This window comes from Antechinus flavipes, chromosome 5 (genome assembly GCF_016432865.1).
Source record: "Antechinus flavipes isolate AdamAnt ecotype Samford, QLD, Australia chromosome 5, AdamAnt_v2, whole genome shotgun sequence".
In the NCBI taxonomy this organism is placed as follows: Eukaryota; Metazoa; Chordata; class Mammalia; order Dasyuromorphia; family Dasyuridae; genus Antechinus; species Antechinus flavipes.
The window spans coordinates 288,276,748-288,302,853 of NC_067402.1; the positions used below are offsets into that span (position 1 = coordinate 288,276,748).

The following is a 26,106-nucleotide window of genomic DNA, read 5'->3' on the forward strand; positions in this document are numbered from 1 at the left end:
TATGGCTAGGCTCTTTCCAAACTGACCAGACACAGCTTCTCCTCTCACTGTATGCATTCCAGTCTCACTAACCTGCTTGATGTTTTCCCAAAAGATAGTGTATCTTTCATTTCCCTGACTTGGCATAGGCTGTGTCCACTGCCTAGAATACACTTTCCTGATCCAGTCCCCTTCAAGGCCCTCTTCTTTTTAAGAGTCTTTCCTCATTTCCTCAATTAATGCCCACTACCACCACCAGAGTGCTATTTACATTTATTATTTGTACCCTACGATTTCTTTCATAACTGTTTTCCCTCTGTAGAATATAGTTAATTTGAGAACAAAGACTGATTTGTTTCTATATTTATAGTACCAGCTTAGGAACTCTGTGCCTGACCTTGGTAACTTCTTGTTCATTGATTACTTTTCCCAAAGAAGACAGTGTCAGGTATAACGGGGACATTGGTCTACACCTTCCAGGCCATCGTTCTTATTACCCTGCCCTCTGCCATCCTACCCTGTCTTGCCCTTCAGAATTGGAGGAAATGTTCACAGATAACAGATAGAAGGGGGACAAGTAAGTCTTTCTTGACCTTGCAGGGATTCCTCGTTACTAAAAGTGTTCCTCCTAGGGAAACAATGACTTCAGTGAGAAGTCGGACTTGGAGGAGGATAGAAAAAATACATTGGAAAATATTATTCTAGCTTAAAAAACAAGAGATCAGGTGTTTGCAGGTTATGCAAAAGCTTCAGGCACATTTATCTATATTTGTTTATATGTGTATTATATGTAATGTATACACATAGTGAATATTTTTCCGTAGAAGAGAGTTAGAAGATGCTGGTCATAATATAAAATATGGAATTGGTTACTTTAAAAAGAAAAAATAGGACACTGATATGGTTGTCATTTTGAATCCCTTGTCTGTACAGTCGGGCAACAAGATTAAAACCAATATTAAGTTGCAATAAAGACTGAAAATGAGCATGGCTCAGAAGTGATGCGATTCCAACCTAATCGTTTCAGGTAAACAGTTGGTCTTAAAAAAATGGAAATTGAATAAAAGAACAGATAATCAACATTGTCTCTTAGCTTTTCTTAAGGAAGTTTAGCAGATGTAAATCATTGCAAGAACAAAAGAGTCTCAAGAAATGGCATTAGCCAACAAACATTTGGTCTTCATACAACATCTGACTTGTATGTTAAGCATTTTAAATGTTATAAACGCAGAGTATTTCCTGTACCTCAATTAACTTGAGCCTGTGAGCAACCATGAGAAAAAAGAAGGCAATATGATTATTATTCAGCTCCATTTTATAGATAAGAAAACAACTTCAGAGTAGGTCTTGTGACCACAGAACTCAGCTGTATCAGAACCATGAGTGGAACCCAAGTTTTCCTTGTCCCAACTCCAGCACCCTTCACTACCATACCGGCCTACTACCAAACATAGAAAGATAGAGATCAGGGAAAACACTGCTTAAGAATATACATTTATCTTTAAATATTAGAGAAGGTGATGGTATCTCGCTCTCCACTCTCCATTCCTTGGCTCTTTCAAACCTTCCAGCTGAGAACTTTGCTCATATTTTACTGGAAAAATTGACACCATTCACTCTGGTCTCCCTCTTGTCCCCTCTTTCTCGAGTGCCATTTGTTCCTCTCTCTTCACCCCTGTTGTCATGGTGAGGTGGTCCCTCTTTGCTGGTCCCCTATGGCTCTTTCTTATCTCTTCTCCTTATATGAACCCTTGGGGAATTGCCTCTCCCTCCTCTGCTCACCCTCTTCTGGCCCCCTCATCACACCCTGCTGGCTCTCTTTGTCAAAAGTCATTGATGACTCTTAGCAGCCTTCTCTTAGTCTTCTTTTTCCTTGATCTTTCCATGAGACTGACCACCTCTCCTCTTGGATTTTCTTTTCTCTCTGTGTGGGTCATCTCCCCGCCACCACCACCACCTTTGTGTCTCCTTCCATATCACACCCTTTTATCCTTTTTTTAAGGTTCTCCTTTTATCCTATGTTATCCCTTCCACGTTGCATGGCGATGGGGGTGGTGCCCCCACAATATGGAAAATCCACAAAAAAAAATTTGGGGCTCTCCAGACTGTCTGTTTTTTTCTTTTTCTTTGATGGGGTATTTACAGTACCTTAGTATAAACTTTGAGTTGATATTATACAATATCTTACACATATTATGCATTTCTGAGTTTGTGAATTTTTTTTTTGTTACCCACTGGCCTTTGTCATCTGCAACTTCTACAAAACTCCCCCCAAATTCCCATTTAATTTCTTATGCTGACCTTAGAATATGAGGAAACTGCACTGGGGAAAATCCCAGTGTGGAAAAATTGACCGCACTTCACATGGTGATCTCATCTATTTAGTATCTCTATGTTGGGTATTCTCAAATCCACTTCTTGTGCCCCAATCTCTCTGCTGACTTCCGCTCTCCCATCTCCAGCTACTTTTTAGGACTCTTGAACTAGATGTCCAGTCAACATCTTAAACTCCACTTATTCAAACCAAACACGTCATCTTTCCCTTTAAACTAGGGGTGAGGAACCTTTTTTTCTGCCAAGGGCCATTTGGATGTTAACAACATCATTTGTGGGCCCCACCAACTTAACAACTTTTAAAGTGCTCAGGCAGCAAGAGATTGTTTTGATATGTGGTTGCCTTTGTAGGGGCAGACCAGAAGATTTCCCACCCCTCCCCTGTACTCTCCCCCCATTTTATCTACCCTATCGCTGTAGAAGGCAACACCATCCTCCCAGTTGCACAACCTAAGGGGTGTCCTGGACTCCTGTTACTCCTCCCAATCCAGTATGGTGTCCCAGTCTGTTGATTTCCGCTTTGGCCCATCTCTCAAATCCCTGCTCAGGTCTTACCCTCATACTTGCTCTGGGCCTGCCTGCCTGGGCTCTCCAGTCACTTCTGTCTTCCCTTCAGCTGTCAAATTGATTTTCCTAAAGCCCAGATTCTTCCAAGTCCTCCTGGCCTTCCTCTCCCCCCCCACTTTAACTTAGTGAACTCTGGGGAGCTGCCCTCACCTCCAGGGTCAAGTACACAATGCTCTGTTTGGGGTCCCCTCGCTCTCTAGCACATCTTCTTGTCTCCATGTCACTGGCCTCTTAGCTGTCCCCATAGGGAAAATACTCCACTTCTTGGTTCCAAACATTTTCTTTGGCTGTCACCCATAATGCTCTTCCTCCTTTTTCTGCCTCTCGGCCTCCTTCAAGAGTCGACTAAAATCCCATATTCTACAGAAAGCCTTTCCTCTCTATTCTAGTACCTTTCTTCTCTTAATTTCTATTTACTCTTTTTATAGCTTGTTAGTATATTCAATCTCTCCCTCTTTAAAAGGATTGTTGAAAGTTGCCATGTAATAGTAGTTCATAAAATGAGAAGCAGTGGAGAGGGAGAAAGTATTTTCAGAAAGCTTTAGTAGAGTCCCAGTGAAGTAAATTTAAGGGTGGAATGGAAAAGCATCAACTTCTCTCCCCACTCCCACCCCCAAAGCTCTATTAAAATGTTTTAAAATATAGATATTAAAAAAAAAAAAAAGTCAGCCTCCTTTCTCCGATAATCACAATAAAACCACAGCATTTGGACTCTACAAAAGAAACCTGGGATAAGTAGCTGACCTAGAGACCAAGTATATATAGAAGCCCTTGCTGTAGGGGAAAGAAGGCTAAGAGCATTGAGGAACAGATTTTTATCATTATTTATCATTATTATTATTATTATTTTATTTTAATACACATTGCTTTAATGAATCATGTTGGGAGAGAAAAATCAGAGCAAAAGGGAAAAATTGTAGGAGAGGAAAAAAGAAGTGAAATATAGCACGCGTTGATTTACATTCAGTCGCCTTAGTTCTTTTTCTGGATGCAGATGGTGTTTTCTGACCATAGTCTGTTGGGATTGCTTTGGATCACTGAACCAGTGAGAAGAACCAAGGCTTTCATAGTTGATCATTGCACATTGTTGCTGTTGCTGTTGCTGTGTACAGTGTATTGCTTGTTTCACTCGGCATCAGTTCATGGAAATCTTTCCAGGTCTTTCTAAAAGCAGCTTTTTCATCATTTTTCATAGAACAATAATATTTCATTACTTTCATATAATTTAGCTTATTCAGCTATTCCCCGAGTGATGGGCAATCTACTCATTTTCCAGTTCTTTGCCACCACAAAAAGACCTGTTACAAACATTTTTGCACATAGGGGTCCCCTTCCCTGCTTCATGACTTCATTACGATACAGACCCAGTAATGGCACTGCTAGGTTAAAGGGTTTGATTGCCCTTTGGTCATAGAGCCAGATTGCTCTCCAGAATGGGTTAGAACATTTCAACTCCACCAACAATGCATTAGTGTCAGGGATAGATTCTTAAGCTACTAAATAACGGCTTGGGGGAAAACTACCATAGTGCCACTTAAAAGCAGAACTGAGAGAATATTCCCTCCTGGTCCATATGCTTTCATTCCTGGCTTGTGCAGCTTTTTTTATGAAGGTTAGAGGTCTGCTTCTGTTAGGATGGTATAACAATTAAGGGTGACCCCAAAGTAGAGACGAGAAAATGGATCTACTTCCGTTCTTTACAAAAACAGGAACCCAAAGATTTAGAACAATACTAGTGCTTTCAGACTCGATTGGATGAGTTGATTAGTTTTGCTGAATTATAAGGTTTTTGTCAGTAGAGATGTCTCATTGTGTAAGAGAGAGGAGAAGAATATATTCAGAAATAAAGGTGACATAAAAATTCTCCTTAAAGGGGATGAGATGTGGGATGGCTAGGTGCAATAGAGCACCAGCCCTGAAGTCAGGAGGACCCGAGTTCAAATCCAGCCTCAGACATAACACTTCCTAGCTGTGTGATCCTAGGCAAGTCACTTAGCTCCAATTGCCTCAGCCAAAAAAAAAAAATTTACCAAAAGGGATGAGATGTGAGGCCAGATAGCTTTGTTCCGTGATCCTCTCGTCGTTGATGTCGAGCACTGCTTGATATATAGAGATAATTGCCAGTGAGTGGTGTGTGATAATTAGGGGCTAGGATGCGATGGAAGGATAGGAACAAAGCTGGCAATGAGTGGAGTGTTGGTGAGCCGAGAAGGCTGTGAGGGTGGCGAACCTCTGGGACTAGAAGTGTAGGGGCGCTCTGAGTGAATGGTGGCTGCCTGCATTCTCTGAGGGCCAAAATGCCTTTGCTCATAGAGCTATAGTCTAGTGGTTCCATCTGTGGCCATCAGACCACATGAGCTTGGAAAGCGCGGGTGCGGGTCAGGTGGCTTTGCACAGCTTGTGTTTCTTCGAAGCTACTTGGGTTCCGCTTGGTCAGAAAGCATGGTGCCTTCTCTGACGAGGGCACGCCACGCTGGGCGGTCCAGCGCCAAGGTCTCCCATGTACAGTCAGTTCTAAAGTTCTTCAGAGACCCTGAGAGTCTCTTTGTCTTGCTTGTCTGAGCACCGGGGGAGATGCTCTTCAAGCTGTAGAAAGCGCTCAGATGAGGTGACAGCTGAGCTAAGGAAACTGGGGAGGAATGGCCACAGGCAGTGCCCCAGAGGCTTGGCAGGGAGAGAGATCAGAGAGCAAGAGCTAGGAAAGGCCAGAAGAGCTCGTGGGGGAAGCACCATCAAGAACTGAAGAGAGGATCTGGATTCAGAAGCAGGTTACAGGGCCAGGGAGGGGGTGACTGAGAAGGGACCTGACGGGAGGTCTGGGTCTTGGAAATGTTCTGGAAGGCTGGCAGGGACCTGTGGGACCTCCTTGTGGCCCAGGAATGCCACAGCTTCCCCAGTCATCTTTGGGTAGGCCTCGGCATTGGAGAGGTGGGAGGATCGGGCCAGAGCAGGTCCCTGTGGGTGCCCTCACGTTGACGGGATGGGGTTGGGAGCAAGATCCCAGGAGCATCCAACAAACTCACCTCCATGTCAGGGCTTTTGCCTTCTCCTAGATTTGTCTGGATCAAGGAATTCTGCGGCTCTGGGGTAGGCAGCCTGGCTGAGGGTTGAGGTTTTTCCCAAGCTGTCCATAAGTTTATATTAAACCCCAGTGCCCCACCTGTCTGCCCCATTTCCTTACATTTCACTCTTATTCTCAGGGGAGCAGCCTTTACAGGGGCTTAGTTCGCACGTACACTGTCATCCCCAATGGAGCTCATTTAGCGAGCCAGCATTCTCAGATGGCACCTTACCCAGATGGCAAAGGTGCCCATTCTCTTGGGCTCCATGTTGACTTCTCTAGGAGCAGATATTTGGGCCAATGTTGGCATAGTACCCAACATGTCTGACCCTCAAAACATAATGATTGTTTTTATTCGCTACTTGAAATTGGGAGGGGTTGGTTCTGCTTATTCATGGAAAAACTCAGATGTCACTTTTTTACCTTGAAATCTATGAGAACAGATAACAAGAAGAAAAATATTTTCTGTAAGAGGATGACTTGAGAAATACTCCACTCAGATATTAAGTTTTTAATGTATTTTTAGTGCTAATGAGCCCTCATTCAGGCTCTGATTTTCCCAACTACAGGAATATATTACTCCCACTGAATGAACCTCCAGATTTTTCAAGTGCATTTTCTTTGTTTTTTCCTTGAAGCTTATATTTGAAGAAAATAATGCTTGTTTGTGTGATAAATCTGGCGAGTTTACAGTCATTAATTTTGTGATTTCACATTGTCATTGAAGAAGGTGTATAGTTGAAATAGGCTCCCTTTCATTGCTTCTTATAAAATGTTTATTTAGATAGATATTGAATGATTGTATTAAAATGTCTGTTTGCATATGTATGAGGTAACATTGTGGGTAGACTATCAGACCTGGGTGCAAATCTTATGGGATCCCAATCAGAGCATTTCACTTTTGTGCCTTGCTTTTTTTGCTCTGATACAGTAGGAAAGGTGATAATGGGCTCTCACTTACAGGATTCTTGGGATTATCCAATAAGATATTATAAAGATCGCCTCCTTTGAAAGTATAATGTTACTAATTCCTATCTTCATTTCATCTTTTAGCAAAGTTCACTGATTACAAATCAACATGGTCCCCAGATCCCATAGGACACAACCCCACTCATCTCTCCAACAAGATGTGGAAAAACCATATTTCCTCAAGGAACACTAGCGGGCTGCCCCGCCCACCTCCTGGCCTGACCAATCCCAAACCGTCTTCTCCCTGGAGCAGCACAGCCCCCCGCTCAGTCAGGGGCTGGGGGGCCCAGGACTCCAGGCTTGCCTCAGGTAAGGAAGGGGCCTGGCTAATGCTGGAAGGGAAGCCTTGTCTGGATCCAGGCAATGCTGGGGCACAGGGCCAGCCTGTGAGGCAGGAGGGGGGGGGCACCTGCCCGCCTGCTGCTAACCTTCTCCTGTTGCCTCCCTGCTTCCCTAGCCTCTGCCTGGAGCGATGGCGGCACAGCTCGTCCTAGTTACTGGCTGGTTCTTCACAACCTCACTCCCCAGGTACTCGCCCTCCATGTTCTGGTGGTCTTAGATTTCTCTGGCCATGATGGGCAATGGACGAGAGCATGGCCCAAGGGGTGGGGGGAGATGACTTAGAAAAATAGCAAGAGAAATGTCTATAAGAGGCAGGAGCCGAGGGATTAGGGGGTGAGCCTCGGCCGAGGCAGGGCAACAGGCACCGGTCAGGCTGCTCTGGCGGAATACAGAGGCAGAAAGTAGCCATCCCCTCGAGGAGCTGAAGGTCCAGTGGGAGAGATGGCCCGAGAACAGCTCTGCAGCAGCTTGTCCACAGATGGGCCAGCCACCAGGCCGGAGTCAGGCCAAGCCATTGAGAGATCGGTGGTCACCTCGGCGGGAGAATAGAATGGAAAGCCGGACTCGGGTCAGTGATAAACAGCAGCCGAGGCAGTGAGGAGAAAAGAACTGTCCTGGGGCTTGGCTGCCGGGCAGAGTCTTTGTCCAAGGCTGAGGCCGGGCAGGGAGTCCAGGAGACAGCAGAGAGACTAGACAAGAGGTGTGCCCTGTGTCTGCCTTGGTGTCCTTGTCTGTAAAATGGAGATAAATAGTAGGACTTAGCTCCTTGTGAAGATGAAACACCATGGTATTTGTAAGTTCTTTGCAGACTTTAGCTTCCTCCATGAATGCCAGCTTGGGGTTCAGTCTGTCAGTCGATAAGTTATTGAGCAAGAAGAGAGTGTGGTCAGGAATCAGTATTCCTGATGGACAGCCAGTCCCCCCTAGGGTGTGACTGAAACCTACTTGCAGTGCAGGGTCCATCCCAGGAGGAGAGGGAATGAGGGACAGCTCACCTTGGGGCTTCCCCCCTCTCCAGGGCCCAGTAGGGGGGTCCCGAGCCAGGCAGAAACCTGGACCCAGATATTTGACTTTTTCCTAGAGCTCTCAGAGCTAGACCGAGATTTTCACTGAGCTCTTACCTTCTGGCCTTTTAGCAGGGATCCCTGGGCCCAGTGGGATCCAATCTCCTTGCCTGAGTGCTCCCCCAGAGCTAGCAAGCCTTTACTGGCCAAGTCCTTCAGATAAGCAGGTTATCACTTTAAGGCAAGGGTTTTATTGTCTGCAGTGAGCCTGATTTTTTTACCAGAAGTTTGTGTTTTGGGGGAGCTAAAGTAGACACCTCACGCTGCCTCCCAGCTGGGTTGGGGGGCTTTGGACCTGCCTCCAGGTAGTTTTTTCTTTCTCAATCCCTTCCATCCTGCTCTCACTGGAGCTGAGAATGCCCCCTCTCATGACCCCTCGTGTGTTCTATCCTTAGATTGATGGGTCAACCTTGAGGACGATCTGCATGCAGCACGGCCCGCTGCTGACATTCCATCTGAACCTGACCCAGGGCACGGCCCTGATCCGATACAGCACCAAACAGGAGGCCGCCAAGGCCCAGACTGCCCTACACATGTAAGTACCTGCCTGGGCTGGGCACCCACTGCTGGCGGGGGCCAGGGGACAGGGGGGCCCCCTCCACATATCCCTGGGAAGGAGTGCGCCTCCCGGCAGGGAGCTTTCCCTAAGCAGGAGGGGCAGGAGCCAGAGTGGAAGAACTAGTGCCCAGAGAGCCAGTGCACGGCATAGGCCACAGTGGAAGGACCAGTGTGGCAGGATCTAGAGAGCCAGAGGGCCAGTGGGGCAGGGCCCAGGGGGCAATGCTGGACACAGGCAGATGGGGCTCAGGCTCATTGGGAGGAGAGGTCGCTCTGCATCAGTGCAGGGTGTGTCCACACCAGGAGCTCCTCAGCCACATCAGAGTGCAGACACACATGGCCCAGAGCAACGTCTGCATTGCAGGTAGAGCTTTCGACGCTTTCTCTGTGTCTTGGAGGATTTAAAAGTCCTGGGTCCCCAGCTTGACCACCCTTCCCCCCCATCTGTCCCTTTCTAGGTGTGTGCTGGGAAACACTACCATCCTGGCCGAGTTTGCCACAGACGAGGAGGTGAGCCGGTTTTTGGCACAAGCCCAGCCCCCTCCCCCTGCTGCGACGCCGAGCGCACCCGCGGCCGGCTGGCAGCCCCTGGAGACGGGACAGAGCCAGGCGGACGCTGTCGGCCCCGCCCTGAATCTCTTTGGGGGGTCGTGGAGCAGCGGCGGGGGTGGCAGCGGGGGCGGCGACCTCCCCGGCGCCTCCTTGTGGGGGCCCCCAAACTACTCCTCCAGCTTGTGGGGGGTCCCCAGTGGGGAGGATCCCCACCGGATGGGCAGCCCCGCTCCTCTGCTACCTGGCGACCTTCTGGGAGGAGGGTCGGATTCAATCTGAACTTAGAACTTTCAACTCTGACCTCGTGACCTTTTTTGGAACAGCAGCAGCACTAACTCGACCTTTTCGTTTTTTTTTTCAACTTGCAATAAATACATTTTTAAAAGGAAAAAAGAAAACGGAGAGAGAAAAAAAGGTGGGTCATTGCCAGACTGTCTGAGCACATCGTTGCCTCCCTTATAACTTCAGTTTTTTCGTTTGGAAAATGAATCCAAAAAAGAGAACATATCACTCTTGAAATACTTGAATCATGAACGCCAACCTAGAAAGACAATGTGAAGCAAGTACACATACCATTTAAATTTCAACACAAAAAATTAAAAAAATTAGTTTCTAGTTTTTCACTTTTTCATGTTATACGGAAGTTGTTGCTAAGAAACATATATACTGAAAAATAGCTTTTTAACTTGGTTTGCACTGGGTGTGTTTCCGTCCTTAGGTCTACCGTGTTGGGGGGGGGAGGGCAAAAGAATTGTGGGGGTTGGGGGAGGGAAGACTAGACGGAGCCTCACTTTAAAAACAAAACAAAAAACTTTTAAAAAAAAAAAAAAAAGGAAAAAAATTGTGATTGGCTGGTCGATAATACCAGTGTGTGCTGGCACATGTAACTGCCCAGGCATGCTTGTGGTTGGTGTGTGTGTGTGTGTGTGTGCGTGTGTGTGTGCGTGTGTGTGCACATGTGTTGGTGTGCGTGTGCACTCCTCCTCGTCCCACCCCACTAATCGGAAGGCCTCATTGTCGCCGGTCCACGGGCTGGCCGGCCAGCCTTCGGCTTCTCTGGACTGGGAGAGGGCCGCGTGCGGCCAGGCCCCTGGGACCGACGCCAAACCCAGGGAGGCCGCAGCCAGGTTCAGGGGGGTGCTTTTCATGCCCTCGAGCAGGGAGTTGTCTGGTGTGTGCGCGTGTGTGCGTGCGTGTGTGTGAGACAGCCTTTACTTCCATCCAGCAGCAGAGTGGAGCACTGCCATACCCAGAAATTCGATGAGCAGGAGGCACCTCTTGAGTGACCGCGTATTCATTTGTTCATCCGTGTATTTATTACATATTTATTTCTGGTTTTAAAATCAGAGACACATCAGATCACCCACCTGTTGTGTTTTCTCAAAGCAAGCCTTGTTTTGTTTTCATGGGAACCTCCTCGCAGGTCTCCCTCACGGCCCCGATAGATGGAATCGGCTCATTGGCAATCCGAAATTTCACACTTACCCAAATTTCCAACTAAGTTATCATTTTTTTTTTAAAAACAGAAAAAACAAAAAAACAAAAACAAAGTTGAGCGGCACGAGCGCAATGGCTCCAGAAGGCCGCGGCAGCTCCCCTCTCTGCTCCCGATGCTGAGCGTTACCTGTGCCAGGCCTGGGTGTGTCCCGGCGCCAGACCGTCACTGACCGAAACGTTTACTGAAGAATGTTCTTAAACCAGTGTGTACTTCAAGCCTTTCCTTTTGTTCCTCTGTGTTGTGTATTTCCTGTGTATGTGGTTTTGCTTAGGCAGGTCTAACTAGCAAAGACTCTGAGTATTGCACCTTGTTTTCCTGTATTGTTGCTTTTTTATTTCGGTATTTAAAGAAACTTTTGTGAGCATCAGTGTAGTCCAGTTACTCTGGGCGGAACAGGGGCAACCTTCGAATCCACGGTAATGGCCAGTGTGTCCGTGCATGCGCGCTGGGCTCTACATCGGTACTGCTGCTTTTGGGGAGGGTAGCGGAGGCCGGAGGGGAGCAGGGAGAGCCCCTTCACAGCCGGCACCCGCCTTTGGCGTGGGCAGGGAGAAGGGCTAGCTCTTGGGTAGGCACGGACGCCATCAGTCTGCATTCAACCGCTTTACATCAAGTGCCCGCATTCTGTACCAGCCAATGCCCACCCCCTCGGACCCGACCTCGGGTGGGAGGAGATGCCGCTGTCCTTGTCAGTTTTCTGATAGGGGGATGGGGGGAGCGTCTTGTGTGAGCGTCTTCAGTGAAGGATACAACAATGCCTAATGTATTTAACTTCATTTGTGCACGTGAGTGTGTATGTGTGTGTGTGTGTGTGTACGTACGTGTGCACGTGAGTGTATGAGTGTTTAGGGAAAGGCAAAAAAAATCATTTGCATGTGAGACAAAGGAAATTGGAAGCTCTATTGGTTTCTTGACTCACCCCTGTCGGTCTGAAGCAGGCATCCCGAAGGACTGACAAAGGGGAATGTTAAGTTGAAGTATAGCATCTTACAAGGAGCATTCACTGCATATGATTAGGAGATGTGAATCCGAAGGGGCTGGGGGGCAGGGGGCATGCAGGAAGTTACAGCCTTGCTTGCTTGCTTGCTTGCTTTCTTAAAATAGCCCTGCCCGCGCCGCCCTCCAGTTTCTGTCTGTCCTACCCTCCACAGAGAAGACACCCCCCTTCTTCAGTCCATCTCCCCAGTTTCTTCCCAAGTGGTGAAGCGTTAGCTCTGTTGTGGCCTTGAGGTGAAGAGCAGCTGTCCTCCTCAATAGAGAAAACTCGATCTAAGTTCCTTAGCTGTAGTGGAAGTCCCGAGAAGCGCCTCGCTTGGTGGCTTCTGTCCCATTGCCTGCTGCCGCCCCCCCACCTCCCCAGGGGTTCCTCACGTTCCTTTTCCTCCTCCTCCCAACCTGCCTAGTGGTTACTCTACCTGCACTTTGGGTTAGTTGAGTTCATTATGATACTACGGTGAAAGCCGGGTGCTAGAGCCCCTCTTGTTTACAAGACATAATGAGGGATTTGAAATATGTAAAAAATAAAATTGAGAAGCTAAAATGTTCTTCCATCATAAGCTTAAAGGGAAAAAAAATTAAAAATTTTTAAAAAGACCAAAAAGTGCATATATATAAAAAAAAGTATATATTTTAGATGAAGACTAACTCTGGGAGCATATAACAGTGTTTGTTTGGGGTTTTTGGTTTGGTTTTTTTTTTTGTGTGTGTGTGTTTTAACATTTATTTTCCTGCTTTAAAATTTGCAAGCATTCTCAGGAATTCTAGGGTAGGAAGCCAGTTTTTTTTGAAGATGGTTTATTTAACTGTGTCTTATCCTAGATAGATGGCTGTTTCTTTCCTGTTGATAAACTTTTACAAGTTCCTGAATCTTCAAGAAGAAAAGTTTAAAATAAAAGTTTTTACTTAATTTTAAAAAATTCAAAAAGAACAGTCTTTAAATGTTACAGTCATAACTGGGGATCACACATTTTAAAACCTGTACAAAGAAATAAGATATTTTTTAAAAGTTCTCAGTTTAGCAGCAAGAAATAAATTCATTATACTCTTAAAAAAAACAACAACTAAGAGAATGATTAAGCTGTAACAAGCTCTGTCTTAGTCTCATTTGGAATTGTGTGTAATTGTAGTTGTGTGAGAGGGGGGATAGAATTGGGGGGGAAGAGAGATGAGCATCTGAATGGGAATGACATCACTGGTCCTTTCCACTTAGAATTAAACCGCTATCTCTCCTGATACTTTTTTTTTTTTTTTAGTAAAAGAAAAAAGACAATTCCCTACATCTTTCACTACCCTCCCCAAAAATATTAGTTCTGACTGTAAAATTTAGTAGTTTGGGTGAATGAGAATTTATGTAAAGAAAATAGGGACTATTGGGTAATGCTTTTTGGAACAAATTTTAAATATAGGTTTTGCTAGAGGAAAATTTACCCATGGACTATTCCATTAATGGGAAATGTATATGTCTACTTCCTTTTATTGTGGAAAGGAGGAGGACACGAATAAGATAATCTGAAAAGGAACAAATGATTTTTACTTTTTTAGCTCCCAGATAGTGTTGTGTTTATTTTAACTGCTACTTTAAAGATTTGCTGCTTACTTACCTCCATCCACCAGCTAGAGACTTGGAAGTTTGACCTTTTTATTTTTATTTTCTTTTTTTTTTTTTTTTGGTTTTTGTTTTTGTTGATATTGAATTCTCCTTTTGCATACCCTTCTGGGGCCAGATAATTGAAATTCCCAAGCTTGACAAGAGCTTCATTGAGACATTTGAGCTTACCACTGGGAATGAAAAGCTTCCTCTCCAGGTGAGGGGAAGTGGAGTTAATGCCTGAAATTTCTCTGAAACCGCTTTAGTGCCTTCGTACATACACCCAGACATCCTGTGAAAGGGGGAGGGGGCGGTATGTGTGTGCTTGTGGTCCAGTCACTCCATGTAAGTTCATGCACCTGTCCTGGAAAGAGTATGGAGTCCTGGGCATGCCCCAATGGCAGTGAGTGAAATTAAAAAAAAAAAAAAAAAAGAAAAAAAGTGCATTTAGGTCTTGAAAAAGTAGAGTGCTGAGTCCCTGTGCTGTGTTGTGTTGTGTGCCCTCCACTTTCATCCATTTCCCGTGCTTAGTGTGAGTGCTTGTGGAAAAGTCTACCTGTCTTCATTTGGAAAGTCTTACTGTGTTGGGCCAGTAGAAAGGAGTCCCCTCTCCCTTTCCTTGGAAAACTTGGGTTCGCCAGAAGGTCTGCTTCATTGGTTGGCAGTGACTTAAGAGCAGGAAACAGTGAGGATGCGAGCAACGACGACATCTCTTTGCCGTGGCGGCTCTTCCCGAGCCACGTCCTCCACGGGGACGGTCCGAGAGGGTGTCATTCCTCCCCAGCCTCTTCTGACACCCACAAGTGAGGAGGAAAGGCTGGCGTTCACTCGTCTTGCTGGGCGGTCTAGTTTGGGGAACGGCCCGAGAGACAGCCTCTTTCCACCGCGTTTCTCCTCGTCAAGAATGAGGCATCTTGCCTTCTCAGCAGGCAAACCCTCTCTCTAGAGCAACCAGAGAGGCCCGCTTCCTTAGTACTTCTCACAGGCTCTGCCCACCCCGGGGCCAGGCCGCTCGCCCAAAGGAAGCGAAACATTCCCAAGAGAAGGAAACGTCTTCCATCAGACCAGGCTGGGTGACCAGCCAGCCCTCTGCTTTTAGTTCACGTCCTCATCTTCGGCGTCTGTTCAGCCAAACTTGACAACTCTCCGAGACACTGTGAAGAACCGGAAAGCCCACCGAGCCAGCAGCCGTTCGTGGGGGCCACGGTTAGCGCATGCTGCAAGTGAGGGCTCCCGAGCCACCCCCGTCGCCAAGGTCCACGTCCGATTTTCTCCATGGCCCCAGGCTGCTCTCCTTCACGCTCTGTCGGGGGGATTTTCCCTTTCTCTCGTGATGTTCCTGAGAGAAGCAACTTCGCACCTTTCCCTCGAGTGTGACATCAATTAGCAGTAAGCTCCCAGGACTTCTCTTGTGAAGTGTTGTGTCTAAAGCATGTAGGGAAGAGGAAAGCTTTCTAAGAATTTGGAAGTTCTTTTGTTGTAATTTTTTTTTTTTAATTTCAGTTCCGGAGACTCTTACTATGTGTTGTTGTGTTCACCATCAATCCTTCTCACCCTTTTGGGCTTTTCTGAGGGCTGCATCTTCAGTAGCTTTGAGAGTCAGCTTCAGCCTCAAAAGGGGCCTTCTTTTTTCTTTTTTAAGATCCTGGCATTCTGATACTTCTGTTGAACAGACTAAAGATTCCTACGCGCTCGTCAGAGAGCTTAAGCCAAGCCTGTTTTCTCCGCTTCGGAAACAAGCAGTCTTCAGGAGACTTGGTTGTAAATGCCATCTCTCAGATTAGGGAACAATTGAGTCTTGAGATAGAGAAGGTCTCGGTTTCAGGTCCCTTCCATACCCCTTTCTCCCTCTGCTCCCCAGGATGACTAAAACACAGTAGACAGTTTTGTTTGTTGGGGTATGGTTTATATATATATTTATATTTATAGAGATATATAAGATCTTGAACTAGGAAGAAATATATATTTTATTCAATAAACGTCAACCTTTTTCAGCCTTTTCTTTCTCCATTGATCTTGCCAGGTTCTGTCCCATTTCCTCTATGCATTAACTGCGCATCTTAGTGTTAACTGTAAGAATCTTCTTCAGTCTTGTTTTTCCTATTAAAGTGGTCTAAATGGAGTTTAGTACTATAGTGGAAATGAGTGTGTGTGTGTGTGTGTGTGTGTGTGTGTGTGTGTGTAGAGAGAGAAATGAATTGTAAATCTTGTGACCTCAATATTCAGCCAGTAACGAGGGTCCCTGTACCCGATGGCCACCAATGGCAGCACACCATCGACCGAACTTTTTCTTTTATTCTGCCAGTAGGATGTGTGTATGCATGGTCTGTGTTTCTATGGCCAGTGCCAAAGGGTTGTGTGTGTGTATGTTTCGCTTTCTTGTCTTCGGAAAAGAGAAGGAGAATCAGATCCAGTCGTTCAGTTTTGGAATTGCTACCAACTCCAGGATTTTGTGAATGTAGCAAGTTTTCTCAGAACAGGAGGGTTTATTCAGAAATAAGGCCTTGAAACATTTGCGGGAGCCGTCACATATCATCCAGTCCGACGAATCGCCCTCTTTGCTGTATGTCTGTACCATTCCTATGCAGGGGGGCAGATCTGATTTCCAGAGCTTTCCTATCACTGGGTAAGAGTGTCTCCATCGCCCTTAAGAAGAAGGGGGGCCCTTTAACATCTGGGCAGGTGGGATTATGTAGGCTTTGTTTGGCTTGGGGGAGGATCTCCATCAGCCGGTCGCCAGCACCTCTCTTTCTGTCGTTTTCGACAGGAGCTACTGCTGTTGAGTTGAGATTGAGCATCTCTCCCTCACAGTCAGCTTGTGACACGAGAAACCTCTGCCCTCCGGGAAGGTGGGCCCATGGTGCAGGACTGGCCTCCACCGGCTCCTCGTGGCTGACACTCACTTAGATGGCCAGGAAAGAGGGGGGGAAACCAGCCAAGTTAAGCAGTGTTTGTTTTTGGTCCTTAAATAGTGTTTCCTTAAGCACTTTGTGCCTCAGCTGAGGTGTTTTAACTATAAATCAGTGCATTGAAAAATAGGATACTTTGTTCCTGGGTCGGTTGATGGGTGGGATTTTTTCCTGTTTCTAGCCAAATTAGTCAGTGGCTCTGCTTTTTTTTTTGTTTCAGTAAGCAAAATTCTTCCTTATAGATATCACTAAGCAGTAAAAAGTAGTCACCCAGCTTGCTGACAGTATTGTGTGGTTTGGTTGTGGTTTTAAGTGCTTTGCTTTCCCAAACTCTTATCTCCTCTCTTTTCTTGTGTCTCCCCCTACCCGCCCACCCCCCGGCCTTTTGGTGTTCCCACCGGAAGAGTTGAAGGGGCTGGGAAGCAAAGAGGAGGAAGTTCTAAAAGGTGACCGGGGTTGAGAGCGAGGAGCCTTACTTACTTTGAGGGGGTAGCCTTACAGCAGAGCTTTATGGGAAGAGATGTAGTCGGATCCAAATAGAAAAGCCAAAAATGGAAAAGGGGGATACTTATGCAAAAACAAAACCAAACCACAGCATCTCTGCAAACCTGTAAGAAATGACTTGCCTTGGAAAGGCAGGACAGAGTCTCACCAAGTGATTCAGTGCAACAGGCGAACATTTCTTGGCAGGGAAATGTAGGGTAGGTCAGAACAAGTGTGTTTAAAACACCACCACCACCCCCTTTTATTTTTTTTTTAAGGTGTTACTTAAATGTAGTATTTTTGAATGTGCCTTTGTGAGTACAGGAACCATCTAATGAGGAAACTCTCCATCAGAGATCAGAAAAGATGGTCAGTCGATTCTTTAGGAAGGTCACTTTCTCCCAGAACTCCCTCGCTCTTGACCATGAGCGTCGAGATCTCACTGGACTGAGGAGAGGGTAGAGATAGTTGGGGGCGAGGAGAGGGTGTAGGGACCGCCAAGGAGGCGCCCCTTCCTCTCCAGAGCTGTGAGTTCGTGTGTCTTGTGCGTCCAGGTGCTGCGTGCATGTGTGTGTGGGTGACTGTCGGGGGGTTTCGGGAAGCACTGGAGAACTGAAGCGTGACAGTGGCGTGGCGTGTTTCTGCATGTGGAAGAGAAGGCATTTCTTGATTCTTTCTGCCCTAGGATGTGGTGCAGGCAGCGTATCCTTACCCTCCGTGTCCCAATAAGATAGTTGGTGGTTTTTCCCAGCTCGTTCGATGTTGCCATTTGAGCAAACAGGGTATTACACACAAAGAAAAAAAGGGTTTTGAGATGTTAAAGGTCAAAGTGTTTAAAAAAAAAAAAAAGAAAAGAAAGGAGAGAGAAAAATCTGAAATCCTCTTTTATTTCAGAACTTCTTACGGCTTAAACATAGAAATCTGCAGTGTCTCATTTCATTTGTTTTTGTTGTTTAATATTCCACCTCTTCTCCCCATCCCTGACCTTCTAAAGAAATCGTGTACAATGCTTTGGGCCATTTCCGAATTCTCACCTGCCTCCAAGCCCTGAGGTGGGGGGTGGGGGGGAGACACCCTCACCCCAAGATTCCTTCATCTTCTTCATTCAGGAAGACAAAGGGAGGGGGGGATACTGAAGCTTTCTCTGCTCCAATCTCATTCCTCTCTAATGGCCTTGAAATGTATTCTTATGCAAATGTGAATTTTGATACTGAATTTAAGAAGAGGTTGTTGTTTTTTTTCTTTTTTCAAAAAAAAAAAAAAAAAAGGTCCCATATGTGGTCAGCATTGCTTCTTTCTTTTGTAAAGTGAATTGTAAACTATGCATTCTGCAGGGGGGACGGGAAGAGTTGGGGTCTTGGGGGGGGTTGACGAGTAGCTTTGCATAATTGTTTCACAGTTTCTGTGTCCATGGTATATCTGTGTTTAGGAGGGGAAAGGGGGGGCCGCTGATTCAGTACAGTGAGGACCCCTGGGAGTGAGAGAGGACTCTGGGCAGCCCTCTCCCAGTGGCTGGGTCTTGTGGGGAGAGCCTGCCTGTTAAATCAACTGCAGAAAGACAAGCTATTCTGCACCAGGGCCCGGCTGGCAAAGTCTGGCCATGGAGTGTTCATCCTGGGTTCTCTGCAGAAGGACCATTGCCCACGCTCTATAACTAGTCCCTTTCAAGCTCAGGAACCAGATCACCTCACGTGCGCGTGCCGTCCTTAGGAACCCACTTTGCAATCTGTCCATTTCAGAAGCCATTGTTTTTGTTTTTCTTAAGAGCTGGAGCCAGCTGCTCCTCCATGCCACAGATTAAGGAAACCACTCTGCTGTGCTGGGAAGTGGGCAAAAAAGCCTGCCTCCCTCCCTCCTTCCCTCTCTTCCTTGTTCCATCCCTTCCTCTCTCTTTCTTTTCCTCCCTTCTTCCCTCTCTCTCTTTTCTTCCCTTCCTTCTTTTCTTTTCATCTTCCCTTCCTTTCTTTTCCTTCTTTTTTTCCTTCCTTTCCTCCCTTTATCTTTCCCCCCCTCCTTCCTTCCTTTTCTCCTCCCTCACTCTTTTCTTCCTTTTCTCCTCCCTCTTTTCCTCCTTCCTTTCTTCCTCCCTCCTTCCTTCTTTTCTTTTTTTCCCTCCTTTTCTTCTCAGCTCCCCCCTTCCTTCTCTTCCTTCTCAGCCAAATGTCATCTGGATTTCATGGGATTTTCTTTGGACTCTGGACACCTAAGATTTGAGTGAGTTTCTTGAAGGCATGTCCTTGGGAAGCCTCCATCCCTGGCTGCCTCCATGCTGTCTTAACCAGGATCCCTTGCCCGTGGTTAACCATGGCACCCGCCTTGCTCTTGGCATTATCTTCAACATGCAGTATCATCAGCAAGAGAATGTTGTGGCTGTTTTCAGTGTTTCCATACAGCAAGCTTTTTTGTTGTTGACGTTCACAGTACTGTAATGAGTAAATGACTTGATCACGTTCACGCTCTCCTCACTGCGTGATCTTATCAGGGTTCCAATCTGTTAGATTGCCTTTAAACATACAGACAAACAAACAAACAAACAATCCTGAGGTTTCAACTGTTTATCACAAGACAATACCTCGTTGGTACATTTCCCATCTTGTAACTCTGAATCCTTATCTCCTCTTCTGACATTAATGGATTCGTTTTGTTTTTTAATAAGAACATGTAAATAGCAAGATAGCTTTTAAAATATTTAGTTTGCTGTGAAAGTAACCCTATCATATGATGTGGTGTTTTGTTTTGTTTTTGCATTTTTTTTAAGCCATCAGAAATTTCAGCTTGTAAATCCTTCATATTAACGACAAAGCCGAGGTCAGGGAAGCGTCTCTGCGTTTGTGGGTGGGTGCCCCTCCACCCTCCTTTGCCCCTTTGCTGCATACATAGGACAGATCACGCCTCATGGGCAGGTTCTTGAGGAGTGGGCCAGATGCCAGGTTGGTTTTGCGCTGTCTTTCCCAGAAGGCCCTCCCAGGTATCCCAGAGTGTTTCCTCCTCGATGCATTGATGGATAGAAAGCTTTCGCCGTAAAAGTCATTTGGCCGCAGTGAAAGGCAGTTGTCCCGGGTACAGCCTGATTGTCAAAGTTAGCTGGGCCGCTCTGGGGATAGGAAGAGGGATAGGAAGAGATCGCTGCTGTTGTTGCAAGTAGACATCCTTGTAGATGTCACAGGGACCCTGACCGGGACAGGAGCATGCTGGCCGTCTGTCCTGCACTGCTTTTGCCCTCGGGAGGGGACAGACCCTCCTACAATGAGGCGCTTGCCATCCAGCACCCATTTAGGGGCTACAGGTGTTAGGGTTGGACTCGGCCCTTCTCCCTGCCTCCCAGCAGGCGCCTTGCTCTTCCTTATGTAATTCTCATGGGCTCTACTGATTTTTGTCCTGCTTTCCTGGTGGGCTACTTCTTCCTCAAACCCCCAGTGACCAAAGTGTGCCCAATGACCCCACAGTGGCGCGTGCCCACCTTGAGTGCTGGAGTTCTGTCCCCCTCGGCCTTCATCAATCTCAGTGTGGCCTTTGGGTGCAGGAAGCGTTTTTAACAGGTCAGGTCCAAGGAGAAAGCATTCTAGCAATTCAGCAGTGCCCGTTTGTTCACAATCCAATCCTGAATTCTGTGCCCGCCCCACCTGTGCCCCCATTTAAGGAACCAAAAAAACAAATAGAAGTAATGAAACATAACCTGACAAAAAAGAAAAAAAGTTTTCCGAACTATTTTATCTTCTACCATCTAGATGGAGATAAGAATGCTGCTTTGAGTTCTGGAATCCTAGGGCCTGTGTTTACATGGGTTAGTTAAAATAACTTCTACCCAATCAGGAAAGAAGTGAGCATGTGAATGCCCTCAGTGAGATTTCTGCCCCAGATTACAGTGGAGACGGTGAGGGTCCTGGAGGAGGGGAGAGGAAGAGCCGGAGGAACGATGGAGCCCTTCTTTCTCCTCTGTCAAGCAGAGAGGCCCCTTTCCTCCTTCCCTCCCTCCCTTTGGCCCCCCACTTTGCCCCCATGGAAGGCAGCGCCCTCAAGGGCATTCAGAAAAAAAAAAAAGGCAAAAAAAAAGGCTGGGCTGGAATGGGCAGCTTTCTTTCCCTACTTTGCACACAAACAGGGATCAGGAAGGTACAGTCACCAGAAGCAAAAGTCTCAATGGCTGCACATACGGATGCGCTCTGCAAGTTACCTACAAGTGTTTTGTTTTTCTGATACTTGAAATAGCTTTTACAGTTTGTTTGGGTGGCTTGTTTTTCTCTCTTCTCGGGGGATGGTCGAGGTATGGATCACAGGACGAGGGAGATTGGGGAGGGGAAGAGAGGAAATGACAATGTCTTTTTTTTTTTTTTTTCCTTAAATCAAAACTTGGGTTTGATCCTAATCCCGATTTGTTGAAATTGCTGGTTTTACATGGACACAGAAACTAGGCACTTTAGAGGTGCACTTGCATGGCAGGCTGGGCCCCCCTTTTCTATATTTTTATTTTACTTTTAGTATAGTGGTACTTAAAATCACTGGTTCACTTAAAAAAAAACAAACAATAAAATGTTAAACTCTACTAATGTACAAATAAGCTGAAACGTTGCATTTTATGTGTATTTTTTGCCATAGCAGGTACTGTATTTTCATGCTGGATTTCAAAAAACAAGAGGGTGGTGTTTTATTGGCTTGTGACAGGTTAAAATCAATAAGGAATTAAGTCGTTGTCATTTCATTGAAACAGAGATGATGTAATGCATATATAAGAGTTTTCTGAAGGGTTTTTTTTTTTTTTTTGGCTTTTAAACAGCTTATTTTTTGTTTTTTATTTTATTTTATTTTTTGAAAGATATGATTGTATTATGTGCAACTCAGTTGCTTACATTATAACTACAAAATATTTTTGGGTTCCTGGAAAAAAAAAGAAAAAAAGACTAATAAATGTGTTTGGCTGCTAAGCATTTAATCCTCTGGTTTCCTGTTTTATTCTGACAACTTAATTTATCCTTGCCAAGATGGTTTTTGTTTATCTGATGTCTTTCCTCTCCTCTTGTTCTGCACCCAAACCTTAACAATTATCCGGAACACAGCCTCAGAGTTTTATGAGATGAGAGAGTTCTGAGGTTGTCTCATTTTCATTTGTTTCTTTTCAATATATGCCCACACTGTTTTCTTACCTCCCCATCCCAAGGATTGCTTTTTGAAAAGAATTAAGAGCATTTTGCCAGATATGCATTCACCCCACTCCCAACAGCTGCTTCTCTTCACCCCTTTTTGTGCTATCTTTGGGGAGAGAGAATGGGGGATATGGAAAACAGAAGAGGAAGAAGGGTATCCGCTTGAAGGGATGTGAGGAAACCCTCCTGAACACATGGATTTGACCGGTTTCCTGCAGATGCCTCTGGGACAGGCCTGGAGAAGCTCTGATGGCCTACAACTTTAGGAAACACTCTGGACCTTGGAGACAGACCTGCTAGTCTGTAAATGATGAATCCCCATCCGGTAGGCCACATGTTCTCCCTTTAGAAGCTGACCATCTGAAAGAAACAGGTTCAGTATAAGAGAGAGGAGAAATAAAGAGACCCGAGTGTTCCAATCACCAGCAGGAAGACCACCACAGGTAATGGTGATCAATGTTTTATTTTAAAAATAAAGAAATAGTATAAAACCACTGTGGGTAGACCAGGAGGCCACTCATAATTGCCCTGCCCAGGACAGAGGGTCAGTAGAGACAGCTGATATTGGTCCAAAATACACACACACACACACACACACACACACACACACACACATCTTATGTTCTATAAACCCATCAGCCCCAAATACCACTAACAGCTTTTCTATCTGCACAGTAAGTGGAGATTTAGGAGATCTTTAGGTCGTCACTCAAAGGTAGAGAAAGTCGGAACAAGTTGAGAGGAGTGGGGCAGCCTAGCTGGCTCTGAAGTCCCTTCAAGGGAGAAACCTGGGAAGTGCTCTTCACGGCCCAGTTTCCAGTCAGGTTTCTTGATTGTGCGACCCAGTGACCTTTGTTCAGTCTCCATTTCTTTGAAATTTTTGTCGGATTTGTAACCACGGATCATCTCTCTTCACTACTGATTTATTTGTTATCTTCCTAAGTGCATGATGTCCTAGATCATCATTTCTAGGGCTTCAGTCCCTCTCAGAGCTGCACTTAGAGCCTGTCTGGGCCTAAAAAGTTTGCATCTCTAAACTGGAGGGATGGAGGCCAAAGATGCAGCCGACTGCTTACAGAATAAGGACCCATCAGATTTCCACATGTCCCAGATAAAACTTGACTACCCCTCGCCCTGGCTGCTTTCCCCCAAAGGCCCTAGTTTTTATATCAGCCCCTTCAAATCATCCCAATTCCCAACCACTCCATCTTTGTGATTGCCCCCCCCCTTTCCATCACCCCTTTATAGCTATCTATATAAATGACCAAGCATTTTTCTGCCTCTCCAGTGACTTTCTCTACACTCTCCTCTTTCCTCTGGGCTCTCCCCTTTCCAATCTGTTCCAGTGCCTTGTACACAGTCAGCACTTCCCAACACTCCTTTCATCTGCTCTTCCTTTCAATCAAATTGGTCTTTTTGTTCTCCAGACTGCATGCCATCTCCTGCCCACATAGTCCTACACTCCAGGACTCTTACAATCCAAATCAGCCCCTCCTCCCCAGCCCCTAAGGAGAAGGAGACTTTAAGTCTTTGTACAGAGTTGACTTTTTTATTTTGTCTCTGCATCACTAGCACAACGCCTCACATGTCGTACGTACTTCATAAACACATCTTGAACTGTTGAAACCTCCCTAATGCACAGTAAAATTCAGACTCTTTAGCTGGCTTCCAAGGCCCTGTTGTAATGTTGCAAACCTACTTATTTTTTGAGCTCTTTTTTTTTTTTTTTTTTTTTTTTTTTTTGGTATTTTAACTGAAGTTTCAAAACCTCTGCAAGCATAATTTTTCAACATTGGCCCCTGAAAAACCTTGTGTTCCAATTTCCCCCCCCCCACTCCCCTACGCATGAGTTTTATTACCTACTCCTCCCCATTGTGTGGTCCACATTCTAGCCAAACTGGGGTATCTGTTCTTTCTCTGTTTACTCCCATAGGTCATGTATCTTCCAAATGCCATCATTTCAGACTTTTGATAGTTTTCCTTTCTTTTATGGCCCAGCTCAAGTTTCATCTCCATGGAGTCTACCAAGTTCATCTCTCTTAAAATAATTCCCCAGTGTTCAAATGTTCCTAGAGCTTTTCATATTAGATCTTTCTTTCTTTCCCTCTTCCTCTTCCTGGATTCAGGAAGACTGGAGTTCACATGTGACCCCTGTCACTTAACAGCTATAGTATCCTAAACAACCCACTTAATCTCTACCTCAGTTTATTCACATATAAAATCGAGATAATAGTGGTGTGCGACGCCAATAAGACAGTATTTGTAAAGTACTCAGCATTTCTCTTAGCACACAGTAGGGGCTTCCTTTTTAATCATATCTTTTACCTGTATATCTTCTAATCTCCAATAGATCATAAGACATCATTTTCTATCTTTGAGTCCCAGACATCTAGCACCATTTCTTGGGTTTGTTTTTATTTTTTAGTATAGCTTTTTATTGACAAATCATACACATGGGTAATTTTTCAACATTGTCCCTTGAAATCACTTCTGTTCCAACTTTTCCCTTCCTTCCTTCCACCCCCTCCTCTAGATGGCAAGCAGTGTCATACATGTTAAAGGTTATCTTAAGTACAATCTATATAGCACCATTTCTTGTAAGGACTACATATTGACCTGAACCAAAAACAAACACTTTTATTTTGGTTGATGTCTAGTTGATTCTCCTGAACTGCAAGAATTCCCAAGTAACCTGTATATGTGTGGGCCATGGGGCCAAGAAAATTATGAAATAATCTCCCTGTCCTCGAGACGCTAATGATCGGATATGGAAGATGGAGAAGAAAAAAGAAGCAGCACGCATTAAGTAAGTGCCTGTCGCATGCTGAGGGCTGCCTTAGGCGTGGTACACGTGTTATTTCCGAGAGAACCTGTAAACAAAAACTTGTACTGAAGATGACAGATGTTAAGTGTCGTAGGGGTTAGAGGAGGTCACTGTGGACTTAGGAAGATCAGCTCAGATTTGCTGGAGGGAGTGAAACCTGAGTTGGACTTGGAAGGACAACCCCAAACGGTCCCTGGAGAAGGGAGGCGGTTGCCCACAAAAGTTCTCATGAGCTCTAAGATTCTTCAAGTTGCCATTTTCCTTTTTCTTCTTTCATTTGGCTGGAAGCACTCCCATCTATCATCCCAATTTTCTATCTTGTTCACCATTTTACACAACGAAAGAAAAGATGTTTTCAAAGCTGCCGAGAGTAGATATGTATGTGATTTGTATTCCTAATATCACCCTCATGTCCTCTAAGTTGATGTCTCTTAGGATAGGGCCTAATTTACACTTTCATTTTTTAAAAATATTTTTAAAACGTTTTCCAGAGTCATATGATTCTACATCTAAATTCAATGAGGGTCAGATCTATTTGTGCATGTTAACTATGGGGACCATAGTAAAAAATAGTGCAGTCACTTTCCTGGATGAATTTGCAACTCAAATAGGTGGAGTATAATAATATGGATTAAAATTTACATACATTTTCATTTTTGCCATGTGTTTGCTTCATGGCAATTTCATGAAATGATTTGCTGCAGGTACATCCACTTTACAGGTGAGGAAACTGAAGATCTGAGGAATTAAATTGCTGTCTCAGCTAGCAAATGAATTGGAGATCAAGGCCAGGTCTCCTAGCTTCCAGATCCTCATTATTATTGTTTGTCCCTCATTCTCCAAGAGGACCATGACGACGGGATGGTGTCCGTCCCTAACGCACAGTAAAATTCAGACTCCTTAGCTGGCCTCCAAAGTCCTTTTGCAATGGTGCAAAGCTACTTATTTTTTGAGCTCTGTTTTTTTTTTTTTTTTGTAAAATAATTGAAGTTTTCAAAACATATGCAAGAATAATTTTGGCTTGTGAATTGGCTTTAAGTGAGGGGAGGGCTGTACCAAGTCACCTGCCTCACTTTCCCCTCCAGAACCCTCTGGGTCCCGTGGCCAGATGTAGATCAAGATGACTGGAGATGGCCCCACATGAGCACACCCTGACACATCATTTTGCCATGGTGCACCTCGTAGATATTACAGATAAAAACAATATACATTAAAAAGTGTTAAGTGTGTGAGAGATA

General features: G+C 45.3%; 1 protein-coding gene across 6 annotated transcripts in view; it reads left to right on the forward strand.

Annotated features, from left to right (window-relative positions):
* TNRC6B (trinucleotide repeat containing adaptor 6B) overlaps positions 1–21,833 on the forward strand; it is a 220,184-nt gene extending 198,351 nt beyond the window's left edge. For all 6 annotated transcript variants that reach the window (XM_051962078.1, XM_051962079.1, XM_051962077.1 and 3 more), the window contains 4 exons: positions 6,995–7,219; positions 7,368–7,438; positions 8,712–8,851; positions 9,333–21,833. In XM_051962078.1, coding sequence (XP_051818038.1) covers positions 6,995–7,219; positions 7,368–7,438; positions 8,712–8,851; positions 9,333–9,705 — 809 coding nt within the window. In that variant the 3' untranslated portion in view covers positions 9,706–21,833. The remainder of the gene's footprint in view (positions 1–6,994; positions 7,220–7,367; positions 7,439–8,711; positions 8,852–9,332) is intronic.
* Positions 21,834–26,106: the final 4,273 nt, after the last annotated feature.